General features: G+C 31.6%; 1 protein-coding gene across 2 annotated transcripts in view; it reads right to left on the bottom strand.

Moving 5' to 3' along the window:
- Positions 1 to 702: 702 nt before the first annotated feature.
- The window catches only part of LOC119636780, a 48602-nt gene continuing 36201 nt past the window's right edge, over positions 703 to 13103 (bottom strand). The window contains exons 2-9 of one of the 2 annotated variants that reach the window (XM_038032386.1): positions 10672 to 11133; positions 10460 to 10583; positions 10217 to 10365; positions 5048 to 5080; positions 4642 to 4747; positions 4376 to 4569; positions 4084 to 4288; positions 703 to 1245 (exon numbers count right to left, since the gene is read on the bottom strand). In XM_038032386.1, the coding sequence (XP_037888314.1) occupies positions 1105 to 1245; positions 4084 to 4288; positions 4376 to 4569; positions 4642 to 4747; positions 5048 to 5080; positions 10217 to 10365; positions 10460 to 10583; positions 10672 to 11133 (1414 nt within the window). In that variant the 3' untranslated portion in view covers positions 703 to 1104. The remainder of the gene's footprint in view (positions 1246 to 4083; positions 4289 to 4375; positions 4570 to 4641; positions 4748 to 5047; positions 5081 to 10216; positions 10366 to 10459; positions 10584 to 10671; positions 11134 to 13103) is intronic. The other variant, XM_038032387.1, reaches the window with a different exon arrangement.

The following is a 13103-nucleotide window of genomic DNA, read 5'->3' as shown; positions in this document are numbered from 1 at the left end:
TAATGAAAGGAAAATTTTCACGTATACTTCATACTTTTTATATTTTTAGAAAAAATAAATTTATAAAACAATTTTTTTTTTTGCGTTTTTTTTTTTTTTTTGGTTTTAATTCGACACGAGTTTATTTCTTTAAGCGCTAGAATAATTTAAAACAAAAGATTTGTCAGATGTGTAAATAATTCCAAGTCTTTTAGTAGCATTTTAGATTCGCTTAAGGGTTTTTTTGTTGTTAAAAATTTAGTCTATGCCTTTATAAAGATCTACATAATAAGTACATATATATGGAAACCAATACTGATTTGTATATGATTTTATACGATTAAGCATAAAAATTCGCAGTTTTTGTCTAAAACAAATGCTTGAAATGTGTTAAATTTATGTCGAGCGATCTTTATTTTCTACAATGTCCTACAATGATAAAAATTTTTTGCATGCAATAAAGAGCTTATGGCTGGTTTTAGAAATTTTTCAAAAATTTTAAATTCTTTAATGTACAGGTTTTTTGCGGGGTCGGCTTAAATTATATCGAATAAATTTTTAATTTATTTCTTAATATATATTTATTTATTTATTTTTTTTTTTTTGTTTTATTTAATAATAATTTAAGTTGAATTGTATTCAATAATTTTTTCTTATTTTTATTTCGAATTTCTTAAATATTGCAATAAAGTGAGAAAAAAAAGTTTTGATTTCTGTTTAAAAGTTTATCAATTAATTTTTTAGATTCGTTTAAAAAATTTTTCATTTAGTTTATATTTTATGTTATTGAAATCGCTTAATCGTTAAATAATAGTTTATAAATGACTACTATGTTATTATTATGCTGCTGTTTGTGCTTTTTGTGTGTGAATTTCATTCATATTAAAAATTGTTTCGTTACCAATTTTTTATTATGTTATTATATGAACTTTTTTCTCACCCAAAACCATTGCTTTTATTGTGTGAAAAAATCATTTAATTTTTTTTTTATTGCTTTTACATTTTTACTTTTCCTTTAAAAGACAAACTTTATTTTTTATTACTAGCACAACGCCTTAAATAATATTTAGATGTACTGGCCGCGGTGGTTAGAAAACGCTTGTCAATCAAGCGTTTAGGCCAATCCTAGGATTCGTAGAGTAAACGTTGATAATGGGGTAGAATTTCATGCATAGGAACATGTAAACTAAATTCCAAAGCCACTAATACCGCAAACTCAGAGGCTATTAATTCTTTGCGATTTAAACGAAATACGTTTTCGGTTTTCTAAAATAAAAAATAAATAAAAAATTTTTTTTTAAAATTATTATTATTATTTAAATTATTTGAGAGGACCGTCTATAATGTTGCAATAAGCGCCAGTTATTTTTTTTTGTTAGTCAGTTAGTTTTTCGAGGAACCTAATTTTAGAGCTGCACCTTTTTGAGTTGCTACAACTATAGCCGATCAGTCTTGGAAGTTACAAAATCTTGCACTTCTTTCTTTTTTAGAATTCTTTTTTTTGTTTTAATTTTTGTGACTTTAAGGAGTTGGTGGCAAAGTCTCTAAATCTTGCACTCAGATGAAAACCAAATATGTTAATCTGAAACCGAAAGTTGCCTATAGATCGCACTAATTGTCAAATCGCGTCGACATCTGGCACATACTTTCAAATCGTAACAACACAAGATTCATGCAGTAGCACAGATTGTAATGGCGTTGAACATGTCAAATTTTGACTATTTGACGGCGGCTCTATTATATTCCGGAACGATACAACCGATGTCCTTTTTTCATCGTACAGTTACTCGGGTTGAACCGAGGATTTATTGTGAAAATCTTAAACGTAGAAATTCTTAGGTAAAGATGGCCGTCCCTTCCAGATCTACCGTAGGACCGAGTCGTTATGGCGCAAGAAAACGATATTCTGTGTTTGGTGAGTGCAAAAGGAGATGGTCTGTCAAAACGCAGTGAAAGTGTTCGTCTCACGTACTCCAAGCAACAATTAAGCGTCTTGCGTGGTTCGATTTTTTAAAAAAACAGCCAAATTATCAAAACAAGAGCTATATCAGGGCACTTTTCCACATACAGCAAACAGGTGTGGGATATGCTGGAAGCACTCAACCACGGAATAGCAGCTTATTCCCGGGCTTGAATTCTTCTGATAATTGATGAGTCATGTACTTGTTAAGCAAGGCATTGGCTCATCCGAATATGTGAAAAAATTGACACGCTAAGCGATCTGCGGCAAAAGGGGAAGATTTTTGAAAGCGTGGCACAAATTGTCACCCAGATGAAAAAAATATGCAATTAGCAAGGTCAATACTTCGACTACAATAATTTTCATGCAGTAATCGTGGACCTTCTACGCACAAATTTCCGGTTTGGTATCTTATGAGCAAGAAATTGTGTAAATTGAGAAAAAGTTTTTAGACAAATTTTGTTGCATTTGTTAAGATACTTAAACAATTGTTGCAGTAATTGTTTGAAAGCAAAATATTGGTGCATCAGATCACAGAAAAGGAAACATTTTTTTTTACCTTTTTCGTCCAATCATTTGTGTACTTCGATTCTCAAACGATTGGCGAAACAACGTAGGGTTGTTTATTGTTTGAAAACAATTTATCAAAATAAAACAAAATTAAAAAAAATCTTGCTGCGAAACTGCACTTGAAATTTGAAATCAATCGGTTGAGAATGGCTAGCTTGAAAATCATGGTTTTGAGAGAAATTGCAACTAAAGTTTCAAGTGATCATTTCATTCGAAAAATCGAATTTGCGAGGATCATAAGAAAGCGGTTACAATTACTCTTTAAGCTACCTGATAATTTTGAAAGTGGTAAAGGATGTCGCGCCTGGATGAAAGACCTCTGAAACATGTTCAGATGTGATCGGCTTGGATGCAGTAGTGGGAGTCACGCAACTGGAAGGAAATTGTAGCTTAATATTGCGGATATAATCATTTATTATATGAGAGTTTGGATTGACTATTTAAGCAAATGAACAAATTTCCCCTATTAAGCAAGTTATTGAAAAAAAGTTATTAAAAATTGTCGTCACTGCTGAAAATAATTTTGTTATGAAAGTCACTATCTTACGCCATATAGTTTAGAGCCTATTCATGGAGAGGGCGTTAGGGTTAATACTTAAGAGTTCACTTATAGAGCCGACGTTAAGCAGGTTCAGGTCATATGACCCCAAGCTGCGCCATCTCCGAGAACGGCCCAAAATGTACGTTTCCTGGCCAATAATGACTCAGGATATTCGCCTAATTCCGTACATGTCGTCTCTAAAGAGAGAAACAATTATTTCTTTATATATGTTTTAAGTGTTCGTGAAGTGAATCCGTTTATTCTATAACGCAAGATATTTTTGTTGATAAAGTCAGCATAATTCTATAATAGCACTTTGACGCCCTACACCACTTCTTGTACAGGCGAATATTTAGTTTGTGAGTTATGTATATAACATCTAGAAAAACTTGACACTTCCTGATAGTGATCGATAAATTGTTTCGGTCGATTCAGAAAGTTACTCTCAGCATAATTTGTCTGTTCGCCTATCCGTCTTGTTTACTTTTATTCGACAAACAGATGGCAATTTTTTAAATATTTTGATAAAATTTGCTATACCGAAATGTTTTGGTTCAAGAGCGAAAGCTATTAAACATAGGCCAGATCGGACCACTTTTTCGAGAAAATTCGACTACACGACATCTTATGTTGAAAAGTATTTGAATAACGTATATTACCCGAAGTGATGTAGGGTATTTAAGAGCAGGCCATGGGCTAAGGTAACGTTTGCACTTGTTATTCTTAAAATCTTTAATAAGCTGAATAAATTGGAACGCCAGCAAGAATCAAGACGATTGTCACAATCTAAAATTAAAAGGCGAAGGGAACATTGCGATTACAAAAACAAGCGTGCATTTAAATTTTTCCGATCATGTAATTTCTAGCAATTGTCAGATACAAAAGAAAAAGGCCAACATGACTGATGTCATTTATTGCTCTAACTGAGAATGAATAAAATAACTTGAGTTGTCGCTAGGGGGAGATGTGTGTGTCGTATTTGTACGTATAGGTAACGATGTAATTTTACATTCAACATAATAAAGGAACTTACTTCAATAAGACTTTTCAGAAGATCTCCCTTAACATCATTCATTTTGGCGCTTAATAAAAGACAAGCTCCAGCACACAATTTCCGATTGAATTTGTTAATTAAGTTGGCTAAAATGAGTTTCTCGAAATAAACGTACGCTTGTGATATAGTAACTAAATCGATGCGACTATCCAATTTGTTGATGCGACGCATTTCACGTTTAATACTTTAATTAGACAGAGAAAAAAAAAAAAAAAAACCAAAATCATTAATAATTAATTAATAAGTTTTTTCAAATTTCTCTCTGCCTTACCTTCGCAGTTTGCTTAACGTCAATTGTATGTGAGGAAATTTCTCTTTAAATTTATCATTCAGTTCCTTTTTTAAATCCGAAGGTCTAACATAATCGATCACCGATGTCATATATGATGTAAAAGTTAACAGAGTACGATGTTTGCCAGCTATTAATTCCGGATCGTCCAAAATGTTAGCAGAATATGCTTGAAACTAAATAAAATGAAATGAAAATTAAAAATCAAAAATTTCGGAATAAAATTTCGGAATAAAAAAGAATATTACCTGCAAACTTCGACTACCGTCGAGAGATTCATCATAGTCTAATTTTATATCTGCCGGAACGGGACTGGCCGCGTTATTACGATTATTATTATCATAAGTGAAACACCTGAAAGATGTCAGACATTTTCTAAATAAACATACATACATATATATACAAACATTTTCTAAATAGCTTAAGTTAAACATAAGAGTAAAGAGTGATATAAACGTTGCTTCTGTTTTATTTTTTTTTTATTTTTATTTTTTATTTTTTTATTTTTTTTTTGTACAAATGAGTTGGACGTTAGTGCACGCTACTATTCAGATTAATTCTACATTTAATTAATTTATCTACAAATGTTAGTTTTCTTTAATGAATTATCAAAATATAACAATATAAGCATTAGTTTAGTAAATGTTAATTTACCATTTGCCTTTTTGCCTCGTCATGACTTTTGTGCTGGAAATAAATGAAATGAAAATGAAAGAAATGAAATCAAATATATTCACGTTAGCGCGCTTATACACATACAATAAGCCATTGAATGTGAATGTTTGCATTATATTTGATTTAAACTCGATTCATTAACAAGTCATTACATTCAATTATCTAATAAAAAAAAAAAAATAAATAATAATAATAATAATTTTCTTTAAATTGACTTATGCATCATCCATCATACATTAAATTTGAAAAATTCATTCAAATAACTTTTATCTAATATTTTATTTAAAAACTTTAATTCCATTCGGAAAGGTATTGGAACTATTTACTATACATTTGATTAGCGATTTGATTGGGTTAAGATAAAAACTCTTTACGTTGCTCTTCCCGTCTTTTTTCAACTTTATGTGACAAATCGTTTATTTAGAGCAATTTGTTGATCTCGATCTTAGAAGGGTTTTCAATTTCTCGCATGGATAGTAAGAGGGTTAGAAGATCGCTTTGACGAAAGCGATTCGTTCGAAAGCGATCACTCTCGCTCTTAAGATTTTTATGCAAAAATTGCAAATCATTTTTTTAATTGGAAGAGTGGCATCTCTAAGCTGATTATTGACTTCATCATCACTTTTAAGGGGAAAAATCCCCAGAAAAATATTAGGGACTATACCAGTGAACCGGCATCAATTTCAAGGTCGACCTTTAGCCGTTGATCAGCAAATACGCATTGTATGCGAAACTTTCATAGGTGTCTTCCAATGACAATCTTCTTAAGCGTAAGGACAAGTGCCAACAATAAATATACATATATGTGTAGGCACTCGATAGGATTGTCATTAGGGGAAGAATTCTTCCTCTTTCTTCAGCAGTGGCCATAAAATACTTTCTGATTACTAAATCTCTTGATAATCCTGTAAAACTATTGCTTGATTTTATTTCATTAATTTAAATTTGCTTTATACCCTTCGAAGAAAGATTTGCATGCAACTACCGATAGTTAACCTTCTCTTAAACATTCTTCAATCAGGTTTAAAAAAAAAATTGCAAACAATTTTTTGGCAGGTCTTAATATATTTTTATTCATATTTATCACGCGAAAATAATCGAAGCGGAAGCGAAATATTGAAACAAAAAGTCTACTATGCTTTTAATTTTACAATGAAAGATGGATGGATTTCGAGTTACAATATGAATTCAAGGTAGAAAGCGGCTCCAGATTTGTTCCAAAGTCAATTAACAACAGGTTTTCGAGGTTGAAATAAGAACCAAAGAAAAAATAAAAGCGAAATAATCCAAATTACTCTGAGATTGAATTTAATAAATAGCTACAATTACGTCACTACTACTACTGTTTCTAAATGAAACTATTTATACCCTATACCACTTGTGATATGATGAATATATTAAGTTTATGTGGCCTTTTAACCTTTTATTATATCGATCGCTTTAGAATCACGTTCTGCATAGATCCAAGCTTGTCTGTCGGTCTGTCCGTTTTTTATTCCTTATTTAAATGAAATTTGCTTCACCGACATGTTTCGGCCCAAGGACGAACGCTATTGCAAATGGTTCCGATCGGACTTCCCATATTACGCCTAATTTTGACTATTTTATGAATATTTGCAGTTAGTGTAGTTGGTGTATTTAATGTTGGCCTTTGGCCCACTGTAGTATTTCTATTTGTTACTCTAGAAATTTGCAGTTAAATGCAGTCTTTGTTTATTTAATTTATTACACACTTTTTAATTAAATTAATTTCCGTAGTTTTTGTTTAAATTGTAAGTAACCCGTGTGTGTGATTCATTACAATTTGCAAACGAAATAAATTCAATTGATATGTGATATCACAAAAAATACTGACAAAGTTTTTTTGAAGCAATCAATTTATTTAACATTTTAAATTATGTTTAATAATTTTATACAAGGATTTCTCATGAATTTTTTGATCACATTTCTCAAAGTGTACGAAATCAGTATTCGAAGTAGTGTTCATAGTATAAAGCAGGCAGTAGACTATTTCTAATCCTAGTCGAACCACGTATCCTTATAATAAATCATATCACCATGAGCCTCACACGCACACAGGCTGACATGGGGCTTATATGTTGGATAGGGTGTTGTTTATAATTGCTTTCATTCATTTATTTTTTTTTTTAATAAGCTATATATAATCATAAAAGAATATATCGAAGTCATAGACAGACATTTTTTCGCGTTATGGAAAAATAAAAAAAAATCTTCAAAAATAAGACAAATAAGAAAACTATGTTCGACTGTGACCGATACTTTTATTTCCACATATACTTATATCTATCTATACGACTAAAATCTATCAGCTTCTATCATATTGAAGGGGTATGACTGATTATTTCGAGTTTTGTAGAGAGTGTGTGAAAAGTTGTATTGCGTGTCTACAATTAGTTTGCAAGCAACAACCAAAAATCAAGAAAGTAGAGATGTTCTTGGTTCATGTGTCCTTTGTAAGTCCAAGGCCCTAAACGCTGTAATTGAATTTTTTGGACATATATTATATAGACATTGCAGTTCTGCATAACCTTTGGGTCAATTTATGGCTAGTAACGAAATTATTAAATGTATACTTGAGGCTGGCAGTGGTTCTGAGACGGTATGCACATTTCCTCATTGCATCTCTATCCCAAATTTTGGATCGATTGGGTCCTTCCTGTCGCAAAAAACAGAATTTCTCTTTGACCTCTGGGCGTATGAGGCTCATCGTAATAGGATTTGTTATAAAAACGGAAAGAGTTAATTTTCACATCACTAACTTACTGCAATTATTTTTTTTCTAGTATTAATTGTCAATTTTGAGTAAAGAAAAGCAATTTTGGAAATGTCAAAAAATCTAAGTTTACAGTTAACTTTGACCTCAAAGGCTCAATAATGAAAAAGCAATATTTCATGTGATTTACCTACTAAATGCTTTTTACGTTTAACAAGTTTAGCATAATCGATGAGTTTCAGCAAAATAATCCGAAAAACGGTTTTGGAAAATAAAGTCCTTTTACATCTTGCACCACTTGCGGTACAAGAATATACTGAGTTTGTCCGGACATGTGTAACACTCACAAGATCATATCTTTCAACTAAGAATTACTTTCTGAACCGATCAAAACTTGTTCAAGTAATTATTGACATATTTAGGTAAATAGCTTTTTCGACTGTTGCTCATACAACGCCTCATTTTGCGAAGTCGTCATATTGAGAGAAGTGAAGGCTATTCCATGATCAATCTTTTTTTTACGGGAATATAGAGTTTGAATGGACTAAGCCAATGGTAAAACTTTTTTTTTAAATATTTTTAGATAGAATTGTGGTGAATTTGTGAACAAATTTTTGAGAATAAACTAAATTTTTTATTAATTTTTGAAATTTTTCTAGTAAATCTTTTAAAATAAAAAATTTCTAGTTTTCATTCAGCAATTCTGCTCAAAAATACTATCTAACAAGTAATAAAGTTATATTCGACGGGGATCGAAGCTCGCATATCCTCCACAATGTTTTTCACATTCTACTCTCCATGTTCTTTTATTTGATACCCATATCACTGGTACTATCAAGAAAAAAATAATCACGGTTTCTGTCACATCCATTTTAAAATTAACCCATTTTTAGGCAGATAATATATATTGATTTGAGGAGCCTACAAAATAGTTTTGAACATTCTGTCTTGTTTGCCTGATGATAAATTAGCATAAAACTTCAAAAAAGCGAAAAAAATAAAATTTAATTGCTCGTAACTTTGCGTGAACATAGCCGATTGGTTTCAAATTTGGACCTAAAGAGTGGAGCCTTTTGTAAAGTAAATTTCAGCCTTCTAGTTTTAATAATTTCCGAGTAACGAGCAAAAATCCAAAAATGTTTTTTAAAAAAAAATGAGTTGCGTTTAGTTTACGGTCGACTGCACCCTTCTGATTAATTTGGCCCATTTTCCATAACAACCCGCGTGCAGAATCTTTCAATGTTTCTACCAAATTTGAAGTCGATATTTTCATTTTTGCGAGAAAAAAGTGCCAACAGCACACACCACACAGAGAGACAGACAGACAGACATGGCTAAATCAACTCAGAATTTCACAGTGATCAACAATGTATATACTTTATAGGGTCTCTGAAACTTCCTTTTGGGTTTTACATACACACATTATAGAAAAGAACAAAATGTGTATATCCCCATCGTACAGTGGTGGGTATAAAAATCATACTAAATTTTAAAATGTTTTAAAATTTTTGAAAATAACAACATACTACTAGCATGCTTTCTTTTTTCTTCGATTTTTTTTAGATGCCACGTCTTTTCAAAATTTATAAAATTATGTAACAACATTTAAATATTTATTAATATTGATTGAATTTTCATGTTTATCCTAGTGAAGGTTACTGTTCTGAAGAAATTTTTTTTTTTTTTTAATTTTCTAAAGTTATTCCTATTTTTCCTAATTTCAAAGATATATAGATAAATAAAAAAATAAATAAAATTTTTTATCCAAATTGTCATTCTGTCCTGCAATTTTACGCGTTAGTGTCACTTAAAATTCGTTATAATATATATCCTGATAAGTAAGCTAATTGAATAATTAGAAGAATGCGGATAAAAAGAGCAAGGATTGAAAAAAAACTTTGTAGCCGGGACTATTAGCTATGTCTTGAATTTATCAATTAGCCATTATTCTAACACGCTCGATATTTGTTGGATCATCATACCGAGGTATTCGATGTCTTTGGCATGCTGTTACAACAAACCAAATAACCGGTAAAAAATTCGAGTTATTGAAAATACAGTTCAACGGACGTATGGGCAGGAATTTTGTGTAAATTTGACAGAAAACGAATAGAAGGTCGAATCTTGACTCAAGAAAAAATCAACCGAGAACGCGTTTCTTCAACTGAAACAAGAAACGTTATTCATACTTGTTAAAGATCTTCAAACTTTCAATCGAGGACTTAGCCGAGAACATCTAATGAATGGCGTATTTTTTACATATTTTGTTTAGGATATGAATGGAGAGAGATGGAGTTGTAAATGCAATTAATATAAGCGCATGAATGCATTTGTAAAGCAGATTAGGTGGAATTTTTAAATGCAAGTGTTTGCCGCCAAACCAAAAATTGAATTTCATTTTAATTTCTCCTTACCTTGCAATACCGTGATTTTTTAGAGCCGTTGTGCCGGTAACTTCAATTTGATTGTCGATGAGTGACGTGTTGCAGCTAATTAAACCATGCTTTTTACCGTCCTTACCAAAATAACGGGACGGAACTAATAAATGTCCATAAGAAATATCCTACAACAGTTAGAGAGATAGAGAGAGAGAGAGAGAGAGATAAAGGATATAATGAATACATGTCGATAAAAAACATTTCATTTCTTTGACTTACCTGACCGCTTTCGCCCCTTTCAATTCCCAACAAATCGAATGGATCAAAAGGTGCATCATTAATGGCTGACAATGGCCGAGAACATGAAGTATTACGTCTACGACCTTCTTTACGCAATTCGGATCTGAAAATTTTATATAGATATATATATATATATATATTTTTTTTTGATATTCATGTTTCAAATATGATACTAAACTGCACAAACTTACCTTCCATTTTTACCTTTATAATATGGCAAAGCTGAAAATATGAAAAATGGCACCTTGCGTGAGACCAATACGACACGTTCTTCTTTATATTGATGCTTTTTGTGCGAATGAACATTCATGTAACGTACGTCTTTCGCATCGCTAATATGAACTGTTTTAGCAATAGCACTTGTGCTGCCACTGTTTCCACCACGATTTGTAAATGAACCACTGCCACCACCAGCACCGCTTGCCAAACTTCCTGGCGTTAAACTTTCAGTGCTGCTGTCATCCGTTACGTGCGAAATCGTGGAGTTGATGATGTTATACGGACGTTTCGTACCACCACCATAAGTAGTGATCTGTTGCTGTTGTTGTTGTTGTTGATTACTATTTGCACTACGTATACCTAGTGCGGTATTAAGACGTGAACGTCGTTCGGGTAAAATATTATGGGCATCATTTGCACCATTGCTAAATGTCCTAAAATTATATAAAAGAAAATATATTTTTTAATTTTCTTCTTATTTAAGCTAAACTAAATTTTGATTTTATCTAACTTGAGGTCATCATTAAGGACTGAGATAGATAGCAGATATTTCATGTATATATTGGTATTATATATTTGAAACCGATTTTAGATGAGATTTTTAAAAGGTCTTTGAAAACCGTAAGTAAATAAATATTGCTTAATAGCCCACCGTCAATAGATATATTGATGCAATGTCTATTTTGGATGGAACGAAAATGTTCTGAAAATTGATTAAGGCGTACTCGCCTGACACTTGCCTGAACTGAACTTTGCCTCATTATTTACAATATCTAATCACACGTATTAGGGAGTTGTAAAAATTTGGGCCAGTGTCTCCTATAGGTAAAAATGTTAAACAAATAGAAAATACCAGTGTACATAAGGGTTGAATTCGATGATTTTAACCTTTCTCTACATAAGATAATAGTTTTCCATTTAATATTATTAATTTATTTACCATACGCCGGCGCTAATCATTCAGTGCTCAAACTGACACGAATTTTTTGACCGCTTGTTGCAAAAGTTGTCCAGGGTAAACTGTTATAGCTCGAAAGGGAAGTTACGCCATACTCGGCGCCCTTATTAGACATCGTGCCTCCTGATTACCACTTGTTCAGAATCGTTGCTGCCTGGCTTGTGGCTGGCAATCGAATCCGCAAAGTTGAAAAAGCGCGGAAAAGAGTCGATGAATGGATCGCTGCCGTACCAACCATATTGCCAGAAATATTGTAAGATATTGTGAAAAATGATGAAAACTATTTTGTACCACTTTTTTTCAATAAAGTGCCTATTTCAAGTGAAAAAGTGGCCAAAAGTTTTGCAACACCCTAATAATTTTATAACACTGGATGATAGCTAGCGTTTAGCATAAATGTTCTAGGTTTGCATTCATAGATAAGGCGTAATATATAAACATAACTTGTTTAAGAACTCATTTACTATTTTTAAAACACCTAAGAAATATTATTTGTTATTGTTATGACGTACAATCGAAATCTGATATTAACCTGAAGTTTAAAAGCACCTTAACGTTTTGTGCATAAGTGATCCCACTTTGCTTAAGTTGATGCCGTCTATTTAATGTTTGTTTGGAGATGAAAAGTAACCCATTTTGTGTTTTTTTTTATATAGTGATTGTTCTATATTTTTAATATTTAATCTAGTGATCATAACGATCTATTTGTTATCAGGCTTTCAGAAAAAGGAAGTGTACCGCTTCTTCACGATAAAAATGAAAAAAAAAAAAAAAAAACACACTGACTGCAACGACAATAAAGGCGGAAATATAGTAGTAAAAAAAAAAAAATAAAAATAAATAAATAAATAAAATAAATAATAAAATCAGTACAAGTCGAAAACTTGAAAAAGGGCCTTGAATTTTTATGAACGTTGCTTATAAAAAAAAAAAAAAAAAAAAAAAATAATAATAATAAATAAATAATAATAAAAACCTAAACAAAAACAAATAAATTAAATATGAGGAAAGAAAAGATACAGTGTAGGGCGGAGTAAGGCATTGAGAAAGAGCGGATAGTGAGTGTAACGATGAGCTGAACTTTCTAATGAAATAATTTCTTTGTTTAAGGAACCAGGCACCGCAGATGTGCAATAATAATCTTGTCTACATAGTAAAGTCGTTCATAAAGTGAGCTCGCTTCTAAGCGATTAGAACGACCTTTAGTTATATAAACATTGGATTATTTTCCAATGGATGTTATTTTTTAGTGTTAATCTGGTGCACATGTTTTGTTTTATTTATAGAACGAATCTACTGGCATGGAACTCATCGTTGCCTTATTCATTATACAAAATCTATATGTGTACGCGTATGTATGTGTATGAAAAACAGATTAACACAAACTGGTACTCACTCGTCAAACTGGAACTAAAACGACTTGTTCGCTAGGCGTTCATTTTCGCC

The sequence above is a fragment of the Glossina fuscipes genome, unplaced genomic scaffold (assembly GCF_014805625.2).
Source record: "Glossina fuscipes isolate IAEA_lab_2018 unplaced genomic scaffold, Yale_Gfus_2 28, whole genome shotgun sequence".
Taxonomy (NCBI): domain Eukaryota; kingdom Metazoa; phylum Arthropoda; class Insecta; order Diptera; family Glossinidae; genus Glossina; species Glossina fuscipes.
Note: the sequence above shows the minus strand (reverse complement) of the source record. Positions and strands in the feature narration are given on the sequence as shown.